This window comes from Bufo bufo, chromosome 10 (assembly GCF_905171765.1).
Source record: "Bufo bufo chromosome 10, aBufBuf1.1, whole genome shotgun sequence".
NCBI classification, from domain to species: domain Eukaryota; kingdom Metazoa; phylum Chordata; class Amphibia; order Anura; family Bufonidae; genus Bufo; species Bufo bufo.
The window spans coordinates 62,558,060-62,585,319 of record NC_053398.1 but is presented as its reverse complement, the minus strand read 5'-3'; the positions used below and the strand labels follow the sequence as shown (position 1 = coordinate 62,585,319).

The 27,260-nt window shown below is 45.4% G+C and overlaps 2 protein-coding genes across 2 annotated transcripts in view; one reads left to right on the top strand and one right to left on the bottom strand.

Moving 5' to 3' along the window:
- Nucleotides 1-6,168, bottom strand: part of GNG3 (G protein subunit gamma 3) — a 45,707-nt gene extending 39,539 nt beyond the window's left edge. Inside the window, exon 1 of the mRNA XM_040409027.1 lies at nucleotides 6,135-6,168. The gene's annotated coding sequence lies outside the window, so the exon portion shown is untranslated. The remainder of the gene's footprint in view (nucleotides 1-6,134) is intronic.
- A 105-nt stretch (nucleotides 6,169-6,273) lies between these two features.
- The window catches only part of BSCL2 (BSCL2 lipid droplet biogenesis associated, seipin), a 94,187-nt gene continuing 73,200 nt past the window's right edge, over nucleotides 6,274-27,260 (top strand). Inside the window, exons 1-2 of the mRNA XM_040409023.1 lie at nucleotides 6,274-6,355; nucleotides 23,269-23,795. Of these exons, the coding sequence (XP_040264957.1) occupies nucleotides 23,584-23,795 (212 nt within the window). The 5' untranslated portion in view covers nucleotides 6,274-6,355; nucleotides 23,269-23,583. The remainder of the gene's footprint in view (nucleotides 6,356-23,268; nucleotides 23,796-27,260) is intronic.

Below are 27,260 nucleotides of genomic sequence, written 5' to 3'. Positions count from 1 at the left end.
AGGGGGTCTAAATCTTCTTGCGAAAAAAGATATCTTTTTTGATCATCCGCTATATATGTCGAACCTTGATCTTCCTCCATATCTTCTGAAAGATATAACCCCTCTTACTCAGACTCTGACTCCAACAGTACTCTGGGTCTTTTTGCGGGAGGGGAACCAGCGCACGGTTTCTGAACCATACTGGAACTGGCCGTCTGGATTTCCTCTTTCACAATCACTCTTAAATCTGACAAAAGAGATGATTGTTCTTCTCTGAGAATTTTCGCCAGACAGTCACTACATAAAGCTTTTTTATATGACTGGCATCTTTTTTGAACAGATAGCACACCTTCTTGCGTTCTTTTTAGCGTCTCCCAGAGACTTAGCTGTCGAGTCTCTCTCTCCCTACAAGGAAGAGGAGAGAGAGAGTCTCATTAGCCCCAACTGCACTGAATAAGGGTGATATCTGAGCCCCCCTTCCCGGGAACTTACATGACCCTGGACAGGGATGTCTGCACTAGTCTCCTGCATAGTCGACATCTGGACCTCCATGACTCAGACTGACACAGCTGACATCATATTTTATATCCTACCTGGTCCGTCCTGTCGCCGCGCAGCTCCGCCTCCCCTCTTTCTGGGGGGACTCATTCCAAAGAAGAGTCAACCCCCTCTGAACACGACCGCCGTCCCGGTCTCCGGCGTTACCTGGGCGCCGCCATCTTCTTCCGACCATGTGATCCTTGCTTCCGGTCACATGGTCTTCCGGACGCACGCCGACAGGAGGAGCGCAGGAGCCGCAGCCGAGCCCAGAGCTCCCAACCGGAAGAAGCGGCCTCAGCTTCCCACGATACAGCGGCAGAAAGGTACAGGGGTATCGGGGCAAGCTAGGGGACCTCTACCCAAAGAGGTGCTAGCCACTAGGCCTCCCGAACCTGAAGAGAAGAGGCAGAACCCCCCGACCAGATTCGGCCTATATCCTTTTCCCTAGAGCAGGGAACAACATCTCTCTGCTCCTATCCCTGTAGGGACAGGAAGAACACTGGAGAGTGGGGTGGGAGGGTGCCTTTTAATCTCTCTTGCTTCCTGTCCCTACAGAGACCAATAGGACAACCTCCATGGGTGCTGTCATGGAGGGACGTCCTGGAAATAATCAAATTTGTCAAAAGTAAAAAAGGTGCCTTTCAGACACACATGTGCTGGTTTCAAAACAGAAATTTCGCTTAGATTATCGTGTGGATTTCTCAGCGTTTCCGTTTTACTTGCGTATTTTGATGCGGTTCTGGCTTGATTTCTCTCTTTGCACTGCGTTATATCTGCACACAAAAAACAAATCAGTATAAACAATGAACTTGACATTTGTCAAATCTGATTCACATTTCTGGTACTGTCATACCCGCAGTTTTTCCTCACAAAAAGTCTGTGCGTGATCTGCAAAGTGTGCAGGTAACCAAAGGCACACTGCTTAAAGCTACTTTCACACTAGCGTTCGGAGCGGATCCGTCTGATGTTTCATCAGACGGATCCGCTCCTATAATGCAGACGTTTGCATCCGTTCAGAACGGATCCGTCTGCATTATTACTTAGAAAATTTTCTAAGTCTGAAAGTAGCCTGAGCGGATCCGTTCAGACTTTACATTGAAAGTCAATGGGGAACGGATCCGCTTGAAGATTGAGCCATATGGTGTCATCTTCAAGCGGATCCGTCCCCATTGACTTCCATTATAAGTCTGGACGGATCCGCTCGCCTCCGCACGGCCAGGCGGACACCCGAACGCTGCAAGCAGTGTTCAGGTGTCCGCTCACTGAGCGGAGCGGAGGCTGAACGCTGGCAGGCGGATGCATTCTCAGTGGATCTGCCTCCACTGAGAATGCATTGGGGCCAGACGGATGCGTTCGGGGCCGCTCGTGAGCCCCTTCAAACGGTGCGCACGAGCGGACACCCGAACGCTAGTGTGAAAGTAGCCTATTTGTATGAAAAAAAAATCAGGGGGAAATGGACATAAATCTGCACTATTTATCGTGATTTTTGTGCAGATTTTCTGTTTAATGCTAACAACCCCATTGAGGTCTATGAGGAAAACGACTCAGCATAAGGTGCGGAACCTTACAAACAATTGACATGCTGTGGATTTAAAAATCCAGGTGGCAGGTCAGTTTCCTCTCATACAAAATACACAATGTGTATATGAGATGTCATTAACTTTGCTTGTTCTGTATTTTGCTGTGGCTTTTCAGTGCGGAAAAACGGCAAATTTGCAAAGTGTGCAGGTTGCCTAATGGGACAACCCCTTAGGGACGCATGACGTACCGGTACGGAATGTTTCCCGAGTCCTTAAGGACACATGACGTACCGGTACGGAATGTTTCCCGAGTCCTTAAGGACACATGACGTACCGGTACGTCATGGGTTTAAACCGCGGCGGGGGTTAATCGGAACAGGATGCCCGCTGAAATCATTCAGCGGGCATCCTGTCACAACGCCGGGGGAGGGGGGGGGTGTCGGTCATGTGACCTGCGGTTTGCGGCTTTACCTGCGGTTGCGGCGGTGCCATCGGGTCCCCATGCGGCTGTAGGGGGGACCCGATGGCATGGAAGGCAGCGCAATGTCTAAGGAAGGCATCGCGCTGCCTTCCGGTGAAGAGCATGTGAGATCCAGCCCCCTGGATCTCACAGGCCGGAAGCAGTATGAGTAATACACACAGTATTACTCATAAGGCCAATGCATTCCAATACAGAAGTATTGGAATGCATTGTAAAAGAATATACTCCCCCAAAGTTCAAGTCCCAAAGTGGGACAAAAAATAAAGTGAAAAAAGAAAGTTTTCCCCCCAAAAATTTTTTACGTTTCAAGTAAAAATAAACAAAAACGCCATTTTCCCCAAATAAAGTTAAAAAAAATTGGTAAGAAATAGGGGGGAAAAAAATTTATACATATTAGGTATCGCCGCGTCCGTATCAACCGGATCTATAAGGCCTCTTTCACACGGGCATTGCGGGAAAAGGTGCGGGTGCGTTGCGGGAACATGCGCGATTTTTCCGCGCGAGTGCAAAACATTGTAATGCGTTTTGCACTCGCGTGAGAAACATCGTGCATGTTTGGTACCCAAACCCGAACTTCTTCACAGAAGTTCGGGCTTGGGATCGGTGTTCTGTAGATTGTATTATTTCCCCTTATAACATGGTTATAAGGGAAAATAATAGCATTCTGAATACAGAATGCATAGTAAAATAGCGCTGGAGGGGTTAAAAAATAAAAAAATAAATAAAATTTAACTCACCTTAGTCCACTTGATCGCGCAGCCGGCATCTCTTCTGTCTCCTTCTTTGCTGATTGCAGAAAAAGGACCTGTGGTGACGTCACTCCGGTCATCACATGGTCCATCACATGATCCATCACCATGGTAAAATATCATGTGATGACCGGAGTGACGTCACCACAGGTCCTTTTCCTGCAATCAGCAAAGAAGGAGACAGAAGAGATGCCGGCTGCGCGATCAAGTGGACTAAGGTGAGTTTAATTATTTTTAAAAAAAATTTAACCCCTCCAGCGCTATTTTACTATGCATTCTGTATTCAGAATGCTATTATTTTCCCTTATAACCATGTTATAAGGGAAAATAATAATGATCGGGTCTCCATCCCGATCGTCTCCTAGCAACCGTGCGTGAAAATCGCACCGCATCCGCACTTGCTTGCGGATGCTTGCGATTTTCACGCAACCCCATTAATTTCTATGGGGCCTGCGTTACGTGAAAAACTCACAAAGAGGAGCATGCTGCGATTTTCACACAACGCACAAGTGATGCGTGAAAATCACTGCTCGTGTGCACAGCCCCATAGAAATGAATGGGTCATGATTCAGTGCGGGTGCAATGCGTTAAACTCACGCATCGCATCCGCACGGAATACTCGCCCGTGTGAAAGGGGCCTAAACATATCACATGACCCCTCAGATGAACACCGTAAAAAATAAAAAATATAAACTATGCTAAATAAACCATTTTTTTGTCACCTTACATCACAAAAAGTACAACAGCAAGCGATCAAAAAGGCGTTTGCCCACCAAAATAGTACCAATCTAACCGTCACCTCATCCTGCAAAAAATTAGCCCCTACCTGAGACAATCGCCCAAAAAATTAAAAAAACTATGGCTCAGAATATGGAGACACTAAAACATAATTTTTTTTTTGAAAAAAGCTGTTATTGTGTAAAACTTAAATAAATAAAAAAAGTATACATATTTGGTATCGCCACGTTCGTATCGACTATAAAAACATCACATGACCTAACCTCTCAGATGAACACCGTAAAAAATAAAAACTGTGCTAAATAAAAAAAAATTGTCACCTTACATCACAAAAAGTGTAATAGCAAGCGATCAAAGTCATATGCACCCCAAAATAGTGCCAATAAAACCGTCATCTCATCCCGCAAAAATGAGCCCCTACCTAAGATAATCGCCCAAAAACTGAAAAAACTATGGCTCAGAATATGGAGACACTAAAACATGATTTTATTTTTGTTTCAAAAATTATATTATTGTGTAAAACTTACATAAATAAAAAAAAGTATCGATCGGCTCTATAAAAATATCACATGACCTAAACCCTCAGATGAACACCGTAAAAAATTTAAAATAAAAACTGTTCTAAATAAACCATTTTTTGTCACCTTACATCACAAAAAGTGTAATAGCAAGCGATCAAAAAGTCACACGCACCCCAAAATAGTGCCAATAAAACCGTCATCTCATCCCGCAAAAATCATACCCTACCCAAGGTAATCGCCCAAAAACTAAAAAAATTATGGCTCTCAGACTATGGAAACACTAAAACATGATTTTTTTTGCTTCAAAAATGCAAACGCTTGTATCCGTTCAGAACGGATCAGTTTGCATTACCATGAACAAAAAAAAAAATTTTTTTTTTTGTTCATGATAATGCAAACGGATCCGTTTTGACTTTACATTGAAAGTCAATGGGGGACGGATCCGTTTGAAAATTGAGCCATACTGTGTCAACTTCAAACGGATCCGTCCCCATTGACTTACATTGTAAGTCTGGACGGATCCGCTCGCCTCCGCACGGCCAGGCGGACACCTGAACGCTGCAAGCTGCGTTCAGGTGTCCGCCTGCTGAGCGGAGCAGAGGACAAACGGAGCCAGACTGATGCATTCTGAGCGGATCCGCCTCCACTGAGAATGCATTAGGGCTGGACGGATCCGTTCGGGGCCGCTTGTGAGCCCCTTCAAACGGAACTCACAAGCGGAGCCCCGAACGCAGGTGTGAAAGTAGCCTAAGTCAAAGCGTTTTAAAGTAATCAGCACTTAAAGTGACACTGGTCAGATTTGCAAAAAATGGCCTGGTTCTAAGGTGTAATAGGGCTGAGTCCTTAAGGGGTAAAACATATAGGGGCACATTTATTAAGACCGGCGTCTTAATAAAGCCCTGCGCTGGCGGTGGTTCCGTCGAAGTTATAAAGAGGCGCCGGCCCTGTACATAACTTCGGCGGATCCTTCACCAGTTCTAAATGTAAGAGTTGAATGGGTCTGGATCTGTCTGCGGCTGCCGCACGGATATTGTCCCTACATTGGGGACTGCAAATTGCAGCGTGCACGAGGCCTTAAATATAGGATACTTTTTTTCTTACTTTTTCTGTTCTTCTGATGGACCATAAGAACTTAAAAATATATGTGATGTGAACCGGCCTTACTGCCCCCACAATGATGCCATTACTCAGTATAATGCCGCATTAGTGCCCTGACACAGGGGCACATACAATAAAATGCCCCCAAACACGGAGTATAACGCCCCAATAGTTCCCCCACACAGTATAATACTCCCTTTGTGCCCCCAAACACGGAGTATAACGCCCCAATAGTTCCCCCACACAGTATAATACTCCCTTTGTGCCCCCACACAGTATAACGCCCCAATAGTTCCCCCACACAGTATAATACTCCCTTTGTGCCCCCACACAGTATAATGTTCCTTTGACGCCCCTCACACAGCGCAACGCTCTCTTAATGGACCAGTTACACGAAATGAGGAACTACAACTCCCAACAAAATCGGGAACATGGGAGTTTGTACCACAACCGACATAGTAGTGAGTGTGATTGCTCCACGCCCATGAAGTGACTCCACCCGCCTCACCTTGATTACACAGCCAATCACATCCGTTGTTTCATTGTGGCGGCGGGTGAAGAGTGTGTGAAGGACACGCGGTGATTGGCTGCCTGCGTTTATCTCGATAATTGGCTGAGCTGTAGTGTATGGGCGGGGCTAGATGCAGCAAGGAAGTGGTGCTTGTTTTCATGAAGGTGCGGTGTGTGCAGTGGATGCTGCAGGGCTCGTCGTGTGCCGTGCACTGGGCGGTATGTAACCTCCTCCCACAGCCCCGTGCACTGGGCGGTATGTAACCTCCTCCCACAGCCCCGTGCAGAGCTGCAATCACACGTAATTCTGCTTTATGGACCCGTCAGCACTTTCTGGATACTGTAGTGCTTGTGAGGCTGTGTTCATATGATGCTTTTTTTTCTGCAAAACCTGGGGTCGTAAAAATGTGAATAGATGTCACAAGGAAATAAGGGATATTGTGAGGAATCGGGGGCTGGGGGTGCTGATCAAATGTGCAGTTTTCCAAATTTTTATTTGCTACCACATTCCGCGTGTTTGGCCATTGATTTCAGTTGCCCTTTCACTATATTTACATGGCAGATGATTCACGCTGAAAATGATGGAGCGATCCTGGAAGAGGCAGGTGTACCAGGCTTCCGCCAGCATCTTCATGTGGGTCTGCGCCATTCAGTGGGCGCTGATGCCTGCAGGGCCCGTATTAGGCTGTGGTTTTTCTTTGCATCCAATTGGACCCATTCATTTCAATGGGGATGCAAAAATTGTGTGCTGTCCGCATCCATATGTCTGATCTGCAGTCCCGCAAAAAAGATGCCTCAAGAATAGGCATTGTTACAATGGGTCCGCAAAAAAACTGATGCAAAACGGACGTGTCACGGATATATTTTTTTCCATATCTGCATTTTCAAGACCGCAAAATATGTGGTCGTGTCAATAAGCCCTTAGCATGGTTTTTGGGACTGAATCTGTTCTGAAACCGATGCCAAAAAGCACAACGTGTGAACATACCTTTATCTGTTAATTTGGGGGGTACTGTATCTCCTTACAGAGGGTCCGTGATCAGCATGAGGAGGCTTATGGGCCATACATGAGGGAAGAAAGGCATGCAAATGAGCTCTTAACAAGCTCCGCCTCTGCCACCAGATGTAAGGCGGCTATCCTAGAAGTTCTTTTAAAGAGGACCTTTCACCCATTATGACAATGTGAACTAACTATACTGTGCGGCCTACCCTATTCCATAGTTGAAAACGAGCATTACTTTTATATACACTACTTATTTGAAATTTCACCTCCACCCCTTGGCGCCTCTGCGAGCCTCTACGTCAGGTACTCTTTTTGTATTGCCTGGTCCGCCTTCAAGACCAGAGAACTTCAATTGTACCTTAATCCTCTTTTTTTATATTCCTATATTAACTAACTATACAGACATGTAGAGCGGCGCCCAGGGACCCCCCTGCACTTACTGTTATCCCCGGGCGCCGCTCCATTTTCCCGTTATAGCCAGGCTATGATCTGAGCGCTGCGATTGGCCAGCGCTACAGCATAGGAGAAAGAGACGCCGGCAGGTTCCCCTGGGTGGAGCCTAACTATGAACATACCGGAGCCTATACCGGAGAACGGAGCGGCGCCCGGGGATAACAGTAAGTGCAGGGGGGTCCCTGGGCGCCGCTCTACACGTCTGTATAGTCAGTTTAGATATTCACCAGAATAGGTGAAAGGTCCTCTTTAAGGGGAAAAAAATTCCTTCCTGACTCCAATTAGGCAATCAGAATAACTCCCTGGATCAACGACCCCTCTCTAGTTGCTATAGCCTGTAATATTATTACACTCCAGAAATACATCCAGGCCCCTCTTGAACTCTTTTATTGTACTCCCCATCACCACCTCCTCAGGCAGAGAGTTCCATAGTCTCACTGCTCTTACCGTAAAGAATCCTCTTCTATGTTTGTGTACAAACCTTCTTTCCTCCAGACGCAGAGGATGTACCCTCGTCACAGTCACAGTCCTGGGGATAAATAGATGATGGGAGAGATATATTTATACATAGTAATTAGATCTCCCCTCAGTCTTCTTTTTTTTTCTAAAGTAAATAACCCTAATTTTGATAATCTTTCAGGGTACTGTAGTTGCCCCATTCCAGTTATTACTTTAGTTGCCCTCCTCTGAGCCCTCTCCAGCTCTGCTATGTCTGCCTTGTTCACAGGAGCCCAGAACTGTTCACAGTACTCCATTTGTGGTCTGACCAGTGATTTGTAAAGTGGCAGAACTATGTTCTCATCACGGGCATCTATGCCCCTTTATCTTATTGGCCTTGGCCGCAGCTGCCTGACACTGGTTTCTACAGCTTAGTTTGCTGTTCACTAAAATTCCTAAAGTCCTTTTCCATGTCAGTGTTATCCAGTGTTTTACCATTTAGTATGTACGGGTGACTTGCATTATTCATTCCCATGTGCATAACCTTACATTTGTCAGTGTTAGGCTACTTTCACACTAGCGGCACGGACCTCCGTCAGGCTGTTCCGTCGGGTGAACAGCCTTTTGGATCCGTCTTGCTGCTAGTGACCGTGTGCCCCCGAACTGCCGCTCTATCCCCATTGACTATAATGGGGGCGGGGCAGAGGCACGGCAGTGCATGGCGAGAGGCTGCCAGAATAAATGTCGGACATGTCATAGTTTTATTCCGGCAGCCTCCGCCGGAACTCCGCCCCTGCCCCCATTATAGTCAATGGGGATGGAGCAGCAGTCCGGGGGCACACTGTCACTAGCCTCAGGACGGATCCAAAAGGCTGTTCACCCGACGCAACAGCGTGACGGAGATCCGTGCCGCTAGTGTGAAAGTAGCCTTAAACCTCATCTGCCACTTCTGTGCCCAAGTCTCCAATCTATCCAGATTGCTCTGTAGTAGTAGTATACTGTCCTCTTCAGTGTTAATTACTTTACACAGTTTAGTGTAATCTACAAGATCATTAATACATTTATTGAAGAGAATAGGGCCCAATACTGACCCCTGAGGTACTCCACTAGTGACAGTGATCCAATCTGAGTATGTACCGTTAATAACCACCCTCTGTTTTCTATCACTGAGCCAGTTACTTACCCACTTACAGATCTTTTCTCCCAGTCCGAGCATTCTCATTTTATAAACTAACCTTTTATGTGGTACAGTATCAAATGCATTGGAGAAGTCCAGATATACGACATCCATTGATTCGTCGCGGTCAAGTCTAGAACTTTCCTCCTCATAGAAACTGATTACATTAGTTTGGCATGACCGATCCCTCATGGAGCCATGCTGATATGGCGTTATTTGCTTATTTTCATTGAGATGCTCTAAGATAGCATTTCTTAGAAAACCTTCAAACAGTTTACCCACAACAGATGTTAAACTTACCGGCCTATAGTTTGAATTTGCTTTCACGTGAACATGCCCTTACTGTGCACCTACAGCGTCTCTGGTTTCCCTGTAGTCGCAGGTCACCTTCCCAAATGACAGCACAACCCTAATGTGACGTTGGTTATCCTAGCTGCAGCGTAACTGCCCGTGTGCAGGGGAATCCATTAAAAAGTGATCTAATGCCAAGTCATAGATACCGGTCATGGAATCATAATTTTGGAGGACGTAAGGGCACCATACCCCTTACTACTTGGTGATTGCAGTCAGCGTAAATCTGACATGAGAAGCAAGAAGCTGTTCAAAGCAATGTTAATTTTCTTGGAGTGGCACAGGTTTCCTGTGAGCAGAAGTCCATGACAGGTTATGCTCACCAGCTGTGTGGTGTTTGTTGGATCTAACACAAACTTCTCTCCTTTTACTTAAAGGGAACCTGTCACCAGTTTTATGGTGTCCTAACTAAGGGCAACATAAATAAGTGACTGATTCTCTTAGCACAATGCTGGGTCACTTACTTTAATTGACCCAGTCAATCTGCCAACATCTTGTATTGAAAAGCTCCAGCTGATAATGATGAGTCCTGAATATTCATGAGCTCCTGACTCTCCCCGCCTACCTGCTGCTGAGTGACAGTTTTTGTTTCCATATGAATCAGCAGTAGAGATGAGCGAACTTCTGTTTTAAGTTCGGCGTCTAAAGTTCAGCTTCCGGTTAGCGGAGGATCCCGATATGGATTCCGAATTCCGTTGTGGTCCGTGGTAGCGGAATCAATAATGGCCATTATTGATTCCGCTACCACGGACCACAACGGAATTCGGAATCCATATCGGGATCCTCCGCTAACCGGAAGCCGAACTTTAGACGCCGAACTTAAAACAGAAGTTCGCTCATCTCTAATCAGCAGCAGGTGGGCAGGGGAGTGGCTATAGCTCTGAATTAAATAAACGCTGGACTCAATGACATCACGCCGGACTCAAATCAGCTCATTAGCATGCGGCATCTTTGTGTGTATATTATGAGGTAACCATCTGTCACACCAGTAAGTGAATACATCTAAGGTACTTTTTAGTAGTTAATGATTGTATATAATTAGATTATAATCAAATATCCACATGACAGGTTCCCTTTAAGTAAAGGTCCTTTACATGGACCAGTGTATTATCTGGAACAAACCAAACATTCCTGATCATCAGTAGAGATGAGAAATGCTTTACATGCTGCAATCATCTCCTCTGTATGGGGACAAGAAGATCATTGTTATTGGGCAGCAGATCCCTGTGTAATCAGCCTGATCTGCTGCACAGAAACTATGGGGGTCATTTATTAAGACCGGTGTTTTAGACGCCGGTCTTAATAACCCAAATACCGGATGTGGACCCAAACAGTCGTGTGCATGAGGCCTAAGACAGGACGCCTTGCATGGCATCGGGACCTGCCTTCTACGGGTGCCCAGGAGATCCAGCGCCAGGCTCGTTTCCTAGGCAATTTGTTAGTGTATTACTCTGTGTAATACACTAACAGGCTATGCATTACAATACAGATATATTGTAATGCATTGCAGAGGGGATCAGACCCTCAAAAGTTGAAGTCCCAGAGTTGGACCGAAATAAAGTTTAAAAAAAGTGTTTTTAATAAAAAATAATAAAGTTTAAAATAAAAAAAAACACCCCTTTCCCCTTGTTTTATATAAAAAAAGGAAAAAAAACACACATTAGGCTACTGTCACACTTTCGTTCAGAACGGATCCGTCTGCATTATAGTTCAGAAAAAATTCTAAGTGTGAAAGTTAGTCAGACGGATCCGTCCAGACTTTACATTGAAAGTCAATGGGGGACGGATCCGTTTGAAATTGCACCTTATTGTGTCAACTTCAAACGGATCCGTCCCCATTGACTTACGTTGTAAGTCTGGACGGATCAGTTTGGCTCCGCACGGCCAGGCAGACACCTGAACGCTGCAAGCTGCGTTCGGATGTCCGCCTGCTGAGCGGAACGGAGGCCAAGCGGAGCCATCCTGATGCATTCTGAGTGGATCCGCATCCACTCAGAATGCATTGGGGCTCTACGGATCCGTTCGGGGCCACTTGTGAGAGCCTTCAAACGGAGCTCACAAGCGGAACCCTGAACGCTAGTGTGAAAGTAGCCTTAGGCATCACCGCGTCCGTAACAACCGGCTCTATAAATATATCATATGATCCACCCCGTCCGATAAACGCCATAAAAAAACCTTACATCACAAAAAGTGCAACACCTAGCGATCGAAAAGGTGTATGCCCCACAAAATGGTTCCAATAAAACCGTCACCTCATCCTGCAAAAAATGAGCCCCTACATAAGAAATTGCTCAAAAAATAAAAAAAATATAGCTCTCAGAACATGGAGACACTAAAACATTTTTTTTTTTGTTTCAAATATGCTATTGTGTAAAGCTTAAATACATAAAAAAGTATACATATTAGGTATCACCACGTCTGTAACAACCAGCTCTATAAAAATGACACATAACCTAACCCCTCTGCTGAACACCGTAAAAAATAAATAAAACCGCGCGAAAAAAGTCATTTTTGTCACCTAACATCCCATAAAGTGCAACACCAAGCGATCAAGAAGGCATATGCCCCCCAAATTAGTACCAATCAAACAGTCACTAGATCCGGCAAAATATGAGACCCAACCTTAGACAATCTGTCAAAAAATAAAAAAGCTATGGCTTTCAGACTATGGAGACACTAAAACATCATCCTTTTTTTTTTTTTTTTGTTTCAAAAATGTTATTATTGTGTAAAACTTAAAGGGATTCGGTCATGACATTTTAGGCCTATAACCTAAACATATGTCCAGGTCCGTCCAAATAGCATGAATCCGAAACTGTACTTATTAAATGTGCCTGTGGCTCTATTAGCACATAAAACAGGTTTTTATAACCTGTCATTCACCTACCTAAGGTGCCCAAGGGGACGTCGCTTCATACAGGGTGCCCGGCTGCAGCCATCTCCGTCTGGTGCCCAGCGCCGCCTTCCCAGTTGAAATCGCTGCCTTCCTCACCTCCGCCCCACCTCCGCAATCGTCCGGTCCCTCTGCCAGATCCCTTGCGTGCGCACTAGGCATAACCTAAGAGACCGGACGATTGCGGAGGTGGGGCGGAGGTGAGGAAGGCAGCGATTTCAACTGGGAAGGCGGCGCTGGGCACCAGACTGAGATGGCTGCAGCCGGGCACCCTGTATGAAGCGACGTCCCCTTGGGCACCTTAGGTAGGTGAATGACAGGTTATAAAAACCTGTTTTATGTGCTAATAGAGCCACAGGCACATTTTATAAGTACAGTTTCGGATTCATGCTATTTGGACGGACCTGGCCATATGTTTAGGTTATAGGCCTAAAATGTCATGACAGAATCCCTTTAAAGTGTAACTGCCGTTTCATTTTTTATTCCCTAATGGTATAGTTCACACTGCTGTATAAAAAAGCTTTTGTGCTTTAAAATTTTATAATTTTCCGTTTTACCTGCTAATAACTCCCACAAATGCATGCTACTTTCCTATTCAGCAGCTTTCATCTCACAGCGTTGCCATGTGCTGAATTACAATGCAAGTCAATGGGGACGGATCCGTTTGACGTTGACACAATATGGTGCAATTTCAAACGGATCCGTCCCCCATTGACTTTCAATGTAAAGTCAGGAGTTAATATACCATCGGATCGGAGTTTTCTCCAATCCAATGGTATATTTTAACTTGAAGCGTCCCCATCACCATGGGAACGCCTCTCTGTTAGAATATACTGTCGGATTTGAGTTACATCGTGAAACTCAAATCCGACAGTATATTCTAACACAGAGGCGTTCCCATGGTGATGGGGACGCTTCAGGTTAGAATATACTAAAAGAACTGTGTACATGACTACATGACTGCCCCCTGCATGACCTGTCACTTACCAGTAGGAGGAGCTCCCGGCCGAACGCAGACATCGCAGACATCGCAGCTCGCAGGTAAGTATAATGGTTCTACAAATTGCTAAGTAACCATGGCAACCGGGACTGCAGTAGCGTCCTGGTTGCCATGGTTACCGATCGGAGCCCCAGCGATTAAACTGGGACTCCGATCGGTACTCTCCGCTGCCACCAATGATAGGGGGGGAGATTTTAATTAGGAGGGGGAGGGAGGGGGGCCGGCCGCACTGGCCACCAACGAGTTAACTACAGGGGAGGGAGGGGGGCCGGCCGCACTGGCCACCAACGAGTTAACTACAGGGGAGGGAGGGGGGCCCACTGGCCACCAACGAGTTAACTACATGGGAGGGGGGGGGGGGGCGGCCGCACTGGCCACCACTGTGTTAACTACAGGGGGGGGGCCCACTGGCCACCAATGTGTTAACTACGGGGGGGGGCTGCCCCCTGCTGCCTGGCAGCACCTGCCAGGCAGCAGGGGGTAGTCATGTACACAGTTCTTTTAGTATATTCTAACCTGAAGCGTCCCCATCACCATGGGGACGCCTCTGTGTTAGAATATACTGTCGGTTCTGAGTTTTCACGAAGTGAAAACTCAGCTATGAAAAAGCTTTTATGCAGACGGATCTTCGCATCCGTCTGTATAAAAAGTAACCTACGGCCACGGATCACGGACACGGATGCCAATCTTGTGTGCATCCGTGTTCTTTCGCGGACCCATTGACTTGAAAGGGTCCGTGAACCGTTGGCCTTGAAAAAAATAGGACAGGTCATATTTTTTTCACGGCCAGGAAACACGGATCACGGATGCGGCTGCAAAACGGTGCATTTTCCGATTTTTCCAAGGACCCATTGAAAGTCAATGGGTCCGCGAAAAAAAACGGAAAACGGCACAACGGCCACGGGTGCACACAACGGTCGTGTGCAGGAGGCCTTATAACAAGAGATGGACGAGCTCAGGGCGGAGGAGCTTAGCCCTGACAGCCTGGAGCTGGGCTGAGGCAGAAAGTGGAGGGGGAGGGCTGCTTTAGATGGTGATATCTTCTCAATGGTAGCAGCTAGAAATATGCAACTGGTCTTGTTTGAAAGCTAACAGTCCAGGCTTTCAGGCAGCCCAGACAGAACAAGACCAGAATGACAGCTCTAGTCCAAGAAACAGAGGAGAAATCACTGTTAGAAATAGTCGGGAATAATCGCCGGTAAAATCTGCTTTTACTTTCAGCTTCATTCACAATATCCCGATTTCTTTAATTTATATCTTCCCCCTGTACTGAACAGATTTAAGGGGTTAAAAGAAAGGCTTACTGATTTAATGTAATTGCAGGGCTTGTCTCTGGTTAGCTGTATGTGAGGATACACACTGCTCTGGGTACTGTGGGAAGTTATCTGTGTTCTGATTGGTCCTGCTAGTTCATGTGAGGAGAGCAAGGGCTTATGGGAAGTGAGGGAAATACAGGATGGCCTCAAGGAAGGGCAAAGATCACAGTAAGAGCAGCAGAGGCCATCTTAGGAAGTTGCTGAAACAGAGGCACATAGAAATATGGCTGCTAAGGGCTGAATACAGACATCAGAAAGGTAAAATTAGCTGAAAAATGCAGCTTCATGAATATCTTCCCTTCAGCATCACATACGTTTAGAATTTCATTTTTGGTAGTGAAATGGCAGTTACACTTTAATAAAAAGTATACATATTAGGTATTGCCACATCCGTAACTATCTGCTCTATAAAAATGTCACATGACCTAACCCCTCAGGTGAACGCTGTAAAAATAAATAAAAACTATGCCAAAATAAAAAAATTTTTTTGTCACCTTGCCCCATAAAGTGTAATAATCAATGATCAAAAAATCATATGTACCCAAAAATGGTACCAATAAAAACGTTAACTCTTACTGCAAAAAACGAGCCCCTGCACAAGACTATCGGCAGAAAAATAAAAAAATAAGGCGTTCATAAAAGGGAGACAAAACATTATTTTTTTTTATATATATTTTTTAAATGCTTTATTATGTAAAACTCAAACAAACAAAGTAGACATATTTGATATCATTGCATCCCTAACAACCTGCTCTATAAAAATAGCACATGATCTATCCTGTCAGATGAATGTTGTAAAAAATAAAACCGGTGCCAAAACAGCCATATTTTGGTTACCTTGCCTTACAAAACAACGTAATCTAGAGCAATTAAAAATCATATGTACCCCAAAATAGTACCGCTAAAACTGGTACCTTATCCCCTAGTTTCCAAAATGGGGTCACTTTTTTAGGAGTTTTTACTGTAAGGCCTCTTTCACACGGGCGTCCCGGATTTGCTCCGGATCCGTTGCGTGTGCATTGCGGGAAACCCGCGTGAGTGCGCACGCAATTTTGAGTCAGTTTTGATTGCGTTTTGCACGCGCGTGATAAAAAACTTAATGTAGTACCCAGACCCGAACCCGGACTTCTTCACTGAGGTTTGGGTTAGGCCTCATGCACACGACCGTTGTGTGCATCCGTGTCCATTTTCTGCGGACCCATTGACTTTCAATGGGTCCGTTGAAAACTCGGAAAATGCACCGTTTTTCATCCCCGTCCGTGATCAGTGTTTCCTGTCCGTCAAAAAAATAGGACCTGTGAACCTGTAGGACCTGTTGACGGACAACGGTTCACGGACCCATTCAAGTCAATAGGTCCGTGAAAAAACACGGATGCACAAAAGATTGTCATCCGCTTCAGTCATCCGTGTTCGTAGGCTACTTTCACACAGACGGATCCGCTGATCCGTCTGCATAAAAGCTTTTTAGATCTTAGTTTTCACTTTGTGAAAACTCAGATCCGACAGTATATTCTAACACAGAGGCGTTCCCATAATGTAGGGACGCTTCAAGTTAGAATATACTAAAAGAACTGTGTACATGACTGCCCCCTGCTGCCTGGCAGCACCCGATCTCTTACAGGGGGCTGTGATCCGCACAATTAACCCCTCCCTCCCCAGTTTTAAATTCATTGGTTGCCAGTCCGGCCTCCCCTCCCTGTGTTTAACTCATTGGTGGCCAGTGCGGCCTCCCTCCCCTGTATTTAATTCATTGGTGGCCAGTGCGGCATCCCCCCCCACCCCCCGATCATTGGTGGCAGCGGAGAGTTCCGATCGGAGTCCCAGTTTAATCGCTGGGGCTCCGATTGGTTACCATGGAAACCAGGACGCTACTGCAGTCCTGGCTGCCATGATTACTTAGCAATTTTAGAAGCATTATACTTACCTGCGCTGTCTGTGACCGGCCGGGCGCTCCTCCTACTGGTAAGTGACAGGTCTGTGCGGCGCATTGCCTATAGCACAGACCTGTCACTTACCAGTAGGAGCAGCGCCCGGCCGGTCACAGACAGCGCAGGTAAGTATAATGCTTCTAAAATTGCTAAGTAACTGCAGTAGCATCCTGGTTTCCATGGTAACCGATCGGAGCCCCAGCAATTAAACTGGGACTCCGATTGGAACTCCAATGATGGGGGGGGTGGGGGGGGGGGGGCGCCCTGGCCACCAATGAATGTAATACAGGGGAGGGAGGGGGGGGTCTGCCCCCTCCTGCCTGGCAGCACCTGATCTCTTACAGGGGGCTATTATATGCACAATTAACCCCTCAGGTGTGGCACATGTACACAGTTCTTAGTATATTCTAACTTGAAGCGTCCCCATCACCATGGGAACGCCTCTGTGTTAGAATATACTGTCGGATCTGAGTTTCACGATCTAACTCAAATCCGATGGTATATTTTAACATAGAGGCGTTCCCATGGTGATGGGGACGCTTCAAGTTAAAATATACCATCGGATTGGAGAAAACTCAGATCGATGGTATAATAGGGACTCCTGACTTTACATTGAAAGTCAATGGGGGACGGATCCGTTTGCAATTGCACCATATTGTGTCAACGTCAAACGGATCCGTCCCCATTGACTTGCATTGTAAGTCAGGACGGATCCATTTGGCTCCGCACGGCCAGGCGGACACCAAAACGACTTTTTCCTTCATGTCCGTGGATCCTGCAAAAATAAAGGAAGACCCATGGAAGAAAAAACGGATCACGGAACTACGGAACCCGTTTTTGCGGACCGCAAAAAAAGACTGTTGTGTGCATGAGGCCTTAGGTGTTCTGTAGATTTTTATTTTTTTCCCTTATAACATGGTTATAAGGGAAATTAATAGCATTCTTTATACAGAATCAGGGTGGATTTGATTTAAATCATAGTTTTCTACATAGACTAATTCTTGCTGGTAAAACGTATAACTTATAATATGCAAGTAGATGAAGATTTTTAGAATAGCAACTTTTCATATTAGTTTGATAAGGTGGATTCATAGGTTTGTAGAAGTTAGGATTAGGTCTTTTTCTCAACTCTGTTCATGTTATAAACATTTTTGCTGTGAAGAAGAGGCATGTGATCTCTGCTGAGTCAAATTCAGTTTTGAGAACTGCAAAACTAAACCAAGCATCTGTGATAATATCTTGTAGGCAGAGAAACTGCCCGATAATCTTACAAAAACCTCTGGAAGAGCATGACATTGTGAATGGATTAATGGAATTTATTTCACCAAAAAAATTAAACATATACAGCCTTATTCTACTTAATTAAAAAACTAATCTATTTCATGAGGGAATAACCTTTTGGATGGTAAAACATTTTCCTCCAAAAATGCAATTTATATTAATAAAAAAAATCCTATTTTGAATTTAAAAAATCAGATTTTTTTAATTTTATTTTTTTGAATCATAGATTTTTATCCACCCTGAATGTTTACTAAAATGTTGATTGAGGGGTTAAAAATAAATAACTAAATGAACTCTCCTCCTCCACTTGTTCGTGCAGCCGGCATCGTCTTCTTTCAGGACCTGCAAAAGGACCTTTTGATGACGTGATGTCAGCGCAGGTCCTGCTGAATGAAGATATAAGGATCTTCTATCTTCATTCAGCAGGACCTGCCCTGACGTCCCCTCACTCACAACGCTCATCCCTATCATCTCCTAGCAACCATGCGTGAAAATCTCACAGCATCCACACTTGCTTGCGGATGCTTGCGATTTTTCACGCAGCCCCATTCATTTCTATGTCCAGCAAAATCTGCCTTCCAAAAACCATATGGCACTCCCTTTCTTCTGCGCCCTGCCGTGTGCCCATACAGCAGTTTATGACCACATGTGGGGTGTTTCTGTAAACCGCAGAATCGGGGTAATAAATATTGAGTTTTGTTTGGCTGTTAACCCTCGATGTGTTAAAGAAAAAAATGGATTAAAATGGAAAATCTGACAAAGTGAAATTTTAAAATTTCATCTCCATTTTCCTTTAATTCTTGTGGAACCCCTAAAGGGTTAACAACGTTCGTAAAATCACTTTTGAGCAACTTGAGGGGTGTAGTTTCTACAATGGGGTCATTTCTACTATGTAGGCCCCACAAAGTGCCTTCAGACCTGAACTGGTCTTAAAAAGTGGGTTTTGGAAATTTTCTTAAAAATTGTAAGAATTGCTTCTAAAATTCTAAAGCTAATTTCACACTAGCGTTTTTGCTTTCCGTTTCTGAGATCCGATCAGGGCTCTCAGAAGCGTCCAAAACAGATCAATTTTGCCCTAATGCATTCTGAATGGAAAAGGATCCACTTGGAATGCATCAGTTTGCCTCCGTTCAGTCACCATTCTGCTCTAGAGGCGGCCGCCAAAACGCTGCCTGCAGGTTTTTGCTGTCCGCCTGACGAAGCGGAGCCAATCGGATCCGTCCTGACACACATTGTGAGTAAATGGGGATGGATCCGTTTTCTCTGACACAATAGAAAACTTATCCGTCCCCCATTGACTTTCAATGGTGTTCATGACGTCATGGCTATAGAAGACATAATACAACCGGATCCGTTCATGACGGATGCATGCCGTTGTATTTTTGTTATGGAAGCGTTTTTGCAGATCCTTGACTGATCCGCAAAAAACGCTAATGTGAAAGTGGCCTTAGCCGTGTATCGTCCTAAAAAAATAAAATGACATTTACAAAATGATGCCAACATTTAGTAGACATATGGGGAATGTTAAGTAATAAATATTTTGAGGTATCACTTTGTTTTAACAGCAGAGAAATTGGAATTTTGAAAACTGCACATTTTTCAAAATTTTTGGATTTTTATTTCATAAATAAAGGTGAAATATATTGACTCAAATTTATGACTATTATGAAGTGCAATGTTTCACGAGAAAACAATCTCAGAATGGCTTGGATAAATAAGTATTCCAAAGTTATTACCACATAAACTGACACATGTCAGATTTGCAAAAAATGGCCTGGGCAGAAGGGCGAAAACTGGCACGGGGTAGAAGGGGTTAAAGAGGATCTGTCGCCTTTCCTGATATGTCTGATTTAGTAAATACCAGCGTTCCCCATACAATGACAGTTCTGTAGCATCTTTTCTGATAACTTGTGCTGTTCCTCTGTTCTACCTCCATAGAAATTTATGAATAAACTAGACATTAAAGGGACACTGACAGGCCCAATAAGCTTAATTAGCTGTATATACGCATGCACAGGTCTTCCATTGAGTATTAAAAACATAGAAGTCTAACCCCTGTCCACCCTATGAATACGGCAAAATGATGTTTTATAACCTGATGTAATCGCTCGTCTTTCTGCGCAAGGGGCGGCGTTTCAGCTTCACTTCTGCCCAGCCAGCCTCCCCCCAACCGCGGTTTTGAAGCGCCGCCCAGCTCATCAATATTCACTTCGCTGGGCGGCTTCTGCTGTCCCCAACGTTCCGAGATCCAGCGCATGCCCAATAGAAAGCAATGGGCATCGGACTCACTTTCAGCTTCTGCGCATGCGCCCGGCACCCATAGCTTTCTATTGGGCATGCGCCGGATCTCGGAACGTCGGGGACAGCAGAAGCCGCCCAGCGAAGTGAATATTGATGAGCTGGGCGGCGCTTCAAAAAGGTGGTTGGGGGGAGGCTGGCTGGGCAGAAGTGAAGCTGAAACGCCGCCCCTTGGGCAGAAAGACGAGCGATTACATCAGGTTATAAAACATCATTTTGCAGTATTCATAAGGTGGACAGGGGTTAAACTTCTATGTTTTTAATACTCAATGGAAGACCTGTGCATGCGTATATATAGCTAATTATGCTTATTGGGCCTGTCAGTGTCCTTTTAAGTCCTTTACAATAACAGGCGCTAGAATAGTAGTGCATAAACATTAGTAGGAACAGTCTATATTAAATAGCAAGGGAATTTGACCACATTGTATTTCTTATATTTTTTTTTTTTACCAAAATAATATAGCAAGAAGTCAAAAGTAAAATAATAATAAAAAAATGGAAACGTCTATCACAACACAATAAGTAGGGATCGACCGATTCTTGGTTTTACCGATATCGGCCAATATACAGGATTTTCAATATCTGCATCTATTTTGCCATTATGCCGATAAGAAAATTGGGAACAAGGATCCCGCTGCTGTCAGCAGCACAGGGGAGAAGGAAGCAGCGTCTCCCTCCCCCCTGTGCCGCTGCCATCAATGAGAGGAGAAGAGGAGTGGAGGGGCTGTGGTCACTGCGCCACCAATGATGTTAACTCATTCATTCATTGACATTCAACAGTAGGCGGGTGCTAGCTGCAGAATCACATAGCCACACCAGACCTCTATGACAAGTAGCTGCGATCTGCCGCACCTGAGGGGTTAACTGCCGCGGATCGCAGCTACCGCTCATAGAGGTCGGGCGCGACTATATGATTCTGCAGCCAGCTCCCGCCTCCTGTATATGAATTAATGGGCGAGTTATCTTCATTGGTGGCACAGTGCGCCCCCCCACCCAAGCCCCCCAGTATTGATCATTGGTGGCAGTGGCCACAGGGTCCCCTCCTCCTCATTGGTGGCAGTGGCAGTTGTGATCGGAGCCAGCAGTGTAATCCTGGGGCTCCGATCAGTTACCAGGGCAGCCATGACGCTACTGAAGCCCTGGCTGCCATGGTCGGCTCCCTGCTGCTGTGTGCACAGAGCACAGGGCAGCAGGGAGAGTGTGAAGTCCTATTCACCCTGATAGAGATCTATTAGGGTGAATAGGACAAGGGGGCTAATAGTTACAAAAAAAAAAAACACAAACGCCAAAATATTAAGTATAAATGAAAAATAAAGATTTACAAAAAAAAGCTACACGTTTAACAATAAACATGTTCATTTTCAGCAGATTTGTGTAGGAATTTTTTGTTTTTTCTAAAATGAAAATGCACAGAATATCGGTATAAATTATCAGCCAGATTATCTGTATCTGCTCTAAAAAATTTATATCTGCCGATCCCTAACAGTAAGTATAATTATTATTGCCTTAGTGTAAAACTTTGTAACAATCTGCAATATACAATATCTGAAGCAGATATTCAGGAAAAATGTTGTATGTTTTTACCTCTTGAAAGTTTTCTATAAAATTTCTTTATAGACAGCATTTCTTGTAAATATTCTGTCTGAATTTGGCAACAGTTTGCCTTGTTCAGGACCATCTACAACCTTTACAACCACATCTGAAAAAGTTCTAACTCTTGATAATGCAACATATAACTGACCGTGGCTGAATACAGGTTTCCCCCTGAGCTTTATTAATTGTCATGGCTGGTGGCTGAGGCTGCTGGCACTGACTGGCTGAGGCTGCTGGCACTGACTGGCTGAGGCTGCTGGCACTGACTGGCTGAGGCTGCTGGCACTGACTGGCTGAGGCTGCTGGCACTGACTGGCGGCTAATACTGCTGGCAGCAGCTGCTGTGTGTGTCTGACAGTACTGTAATTTGTGCGACTCTGTGATGGACGTAATGGCGGCGCTCTGACAGAGAACACACCATAGTAGACGGTGATTGGCCGGTGTGTGGGGCGTCTGTGAAAGGGCGGCTCGCTGTTGTGGGCGGTGCTGGCAGCGTGTGGTGCGCTGTGTGTTGATTGGCCGGTGCAGGTGTGGGCGGCATGTGGGGCGGCTGTGATAGGACAGCGCGCTGGTGTGGGCTGTGCGGGTGGAGTGTGGTGCGCAGTGTGTTGATTGGCTGGCGCGCTGCGCATGCGCACTTAATGAATCGGCGCACGGACACCAGCCATGAGCACGCACACAGGGCTTTTATTAGTATAGATGGCCAACTGTGTGTTACCATTTTCCTCATCAGAGGGATGTGTCCCTGCATAGTCTGCCAGCTCTGATAGGAATTTGTGCAGGAACACACACCCAACTGGTAACCCTCAGTTGGCAATTTATTCTTAAGGAGGTTGGTCATCTAATTTTTGGCGAAGCCCCTGTTGTGGATGCACCTGTGGAGGAAAGAATACTTACCTGCTCCCCGCCACGGCGTCCTTCACTTCTCCACCGCGTACTGCAGTGCCCTGATCCCTTGCTGTCAATATCTGGTTTGACCTAGCCCCCTCCCCCCTTGCGGTGCATCAGTTGGTCATGTGACACAAGGGGGTCAGGTCACCAATGTGGCCAGTCATTGGCGACAGCAGTGGACAAGAGTGCTGCAGCGGGGAGCAGGTAAGTATGCTTTTCTCCACAGGTCCGGCCAAGAGAGGGGGTCTGCCAGATGATCAACATCCCCCCCTTAAACTTCTAGCAGTAGTAATAGAGGAACGGCACAGCATAGTCATAAGAATAGATACTCCTCCAGAATTGTGCTTTCATGATGAATACATATATTTGAACAGACATGTCAGGAATGGTGACCCCTATACATAAACTGTAACATGGTGATCAGACGCGAACCTATGCTTTCAGCACTTGTTTTTTTTTAAATTATTGCTAACTGGTATCTTTCACTTTCTTTTTTTGACCCCTGCACAGGCTGGCATTGCCCGTCGACCACCACAGCCTCCCTTCTTGCTCAGCCTTCCTCTTTCACCCAGTTCTGTGTTCTCCACGGATAACTCTGATTTCCACACTGAGCAGTAATGTGACTGACGCTGACATTGCCATCTTCTATGAAGAACACCTATCCTTCCAAGCATGGTCTGCCCGCTGGGCATCTATACAACCTGCTGCCTACATGCGATGCTACATGTAGCTACATACAGCAGAGCCTGTTACACGTCTGATACATACCCTTACTAATAACTGCATATCTCAGGCCTCTGTTGGGAGGACTCCCCATACTTCACCATGTCCCACGGAGTCTCCCCCCCTCTCCTTCTGTGGGTGGAAGATATGTGTTTAGTCATGTTCCTGCGGACTCGTAGGCTGATTCTTCAGACTGGGATTTTATTTTGTGTCCTCCTTCTGCTCCTCTGGGTGTCAGTCTTCCTATACGGCAGCTTTTACTACTCCTATATGCCGACTGTCAAGTATTCCACCCCAGTGCATTACCAGTACAGGTATGTATTCCTGTGGAGCCCATGAATGGCCAACTGGGACTAGACAAGGTAGGGGTATAGTAGGTAGTAGTGAAAATAATGTGTATTAGAACAGTATATCTGCACAGCCCAGTGTATAAGAGTATGTTCACATCTGTGTCTGATGCTCCAGGATTCAGATTTGTCAAGACTAGTGAGCTGCGTGCTGCAGTATTCAGACACATAGCAATAGACCACAATATAAGTTGTGGGGGTCCAACAAGTACTGATGACGATCATTAATGATGGATCCAGAACATCATTGTGGATTCCATTAGAAAAGTGTGATCAGAGAATACAGGGCTTTTGTACTTTTTATAGTGATGTTGCATGTACTATGAAACATAACATCATTCTTTGCTCTTCTGTAGATTACATTTTAATATATTATTTTTTTTGGGGAGGGGGGGGTTGTTCACTTTTATTTATTTATTTACCCTTAGCGAGCATTCTCTTGCTAGACATGGTGTAAACTCTTTTGGGGGGGGATTTTACATGCCTGTCTTAAAGGAGTTTTCCATGCTCCTAATATTGATGATCTATTCTCAGGATAGGTCATTCATTTCATATCCATGTCCAACACCCCACTATTAGCTGTTCCCTGCACTCTCCAGCACCAGAACTAGAAGCACATGCTATGACTGGCTACTGCAGCTCAGCGGCCATTCACTTCAGTGGGAGCTGAGCTGCAGTAACCCAGCATGGCCGCAACTATTTGAACGAAGCTTTGCTTCTTGTTCCATTGCTGGAGGTACGGGGTGTCAGACCTTCATGGATTGGATATTAGTGACTTAGTGGCTTTTTCAGTGTTTTTTGTTTCCGTTGTGTTTCCGTTCCATTTTTCCGTATGGCATATACAGTAATTACATAGAAAAAGTTGGGCTGGGTATAACATTTTCAATAGATAGTTCCGCAAAAACTGAACGGATACAGATGCATTTCCATATGTGTTCCGTTTTTTTTTGCGGACCCATTGACTTGAATGGAGCCCTGGAACGTGATTTGCGGGCAATAATAGGACATGTTCTACCTTTCAGTGGAACAGAAATACGGAAACTGAATGCATATGGAGTACATTCCGTTTTTTTTTTTTTTGCGGAACCTTTGAAATGAATGGTACCGTATACGGAACGCAAAAAACTGCCCGTAAACGGAAAAAGAAAAACGGTCGTGTGAAAGAGGCCTTATGCTGAGGATAGATCATCAATATTAGGAACCTGGAAAACCTCTTGAATTTTATCCCCCACTGGTGTCAGATGCACCATAATTTTTACAGTGGTCTCTAAGGGGCTTTAGGCTGGGCCACTGCCTTTTTTACGGCTGCACGGGTCTCCTGTGCATCTGAGAGCAGGGGCTTGGCTTTCACACGAGAGCTGCACTCCTGCTTTAATGGCCAGGACCGACAGAACTGCTGATCCAGGCCGTTTAACCTCTTATATGCCACAGTCCATAGTGCCCGTGGCATGTAAGCGCTTACAGAGGGAGCGGACTCCTTTGATCTCCCATCGGCACCCCACAAATTAGATTGCGGGGTGCCGATCTTTGTGCATGCAGGCCAGGACCTAGTGAAGTTCCCAGGCCTGCCTCTAGAGTAGGGGCGTACAACCTTTTTTGGTCTGAGGGCTGCATTGTTACATCGCTCTATTTCAAGGGGCCGCAAATATAAAGAAAAAAAAGAAAATGTTGATTGGCGCTCATTTGCATTGGCAAATGGGGAGGAATGATCGCTGGCACAATCATTCCGCCTTCATTTAGTTATATTAATTATTGGTAGCCCATCCTTGATTACACAGGGAGTTGAGCTGACAATAATTGTACATCTTTGATCCTGATAAAATATGTAAATCAGCCGACAAACAAATGACTCCTTGTTTATCGGCTGATCAGTGGCCCAATGATACAGCCAGATCTCAGAAATGAGCGTTCCTATGAAGACTTGTTCCCAGTAATTGTCCAGAATATCGTGCAGTGTAACAGGGGCTTAAAGGGATTTCCTAGTAACATGGTCCCTGAAACCTAAGGCCCCTTTCACACGGGCGTCGCGGAAGAGGTCCGGATGCGTTGCGAGTGCGCATGCAATTTCAGTGAGTTTGGTCTGCGATTGCGTTGTTCAGTTTTTTCCACGCGAGTGCAAAGCGTTTTAATGCATTTTGCGCGTGATAAAAAACTGAATGTTGGTACCCGAACCCGGACTTCTTCTGAAGTTCGGGTTTGGGTTAGGTGTTCTGTAGATTTTATTATTTTCCCTTATAACATGGTTATAATAGAAAATAATAGCATTCTTAATACAGTATGCTTAGTAAAATGTCCATTAAGGGTGGTGGTGAGCGCAATAACGTCAGCGCAGGCCCTGAAAGAAGAAGAAAGACGACGATGCCGGCTCCGCAATCAAGTGGATGAGGTGAGTAAATTTATTTATTTTTTTACCCCTCAATCGACATTTTTGTAAGTATTCTGTATAAAGAATGCTATTATTTTCCCTTATAACCATGTTATAAGGGTAAATAATACAGTGAATTTATTTAATGGGGTCTAGGTTTGTTCATCCCGATCATCTCCTAGCAACCATGAGCGAAAATCGCACCGCATCCGCACTTGCTTGCGATTTTCACGCAGCCCCATTCACTTCTATGGGGCCTGTGTTGCGTGAAAAACGCAGAATATAGAGCATGCTGCGATTTTCACGCAACGCACAAGTGATGCATAAAAAACATCACTCATGTACACAGCCCCATTGAAATGAATGGGTCAGGATTCAGTGCGGGTGCAATGCTTGCACATCACGCATTGCACCCATGCGGAAAACTCGCCCGTGTGAAAGGGGTCTAAGGCTAGGTCTGCACGACAACTTTTGTCGCGTGACATTTTGTCGCACAACAATTTTTATAATGATAGTCTATGGTGTCGCACTGCGACATTTGACATGCTGCGACCCGACAGTCACAAAAAATCCATTCGAAATGGATTTTTCTGCTACTGTTGCAGTCGCAGCATGTTGCAGTGCAACAGCATAGACTATCATAAAAATTGTCATGCGACAAATGTAGTGTAGTTGTGCCCTATGTGTCGCACAACACATGTCGCGTAGACTTAGTCTAAGAGGCCCTTTGCAGACAAGCGTGTCCGTTGCATCTGCGATCAGGGAAAATCGTGCGAGTGCGTATGCAATTTCAGTCCGTTTTGACTGCGAATTGCGTTGCTCCGTTTTTTCTGCGCGAGTGCAATGTGTTTTGAAAAAACTGATTGTGGTACCTACCCATTAGTGATGGCCAGTTCGCAGTGTTCGCCTGCGAACACATGCGGGCTGCCATCTTGACTCACAAGTCCGGCGATGCACAGGTAAGCTCTTTCCTGTGCCGCGAGCCGGTCTGAAATCAAATGTGGTCAGCGGGAGCAGGCAGTTCCGAGAGCAGCCACCGGGGGCCTTTATCGGGCTGTTCTCGGAAC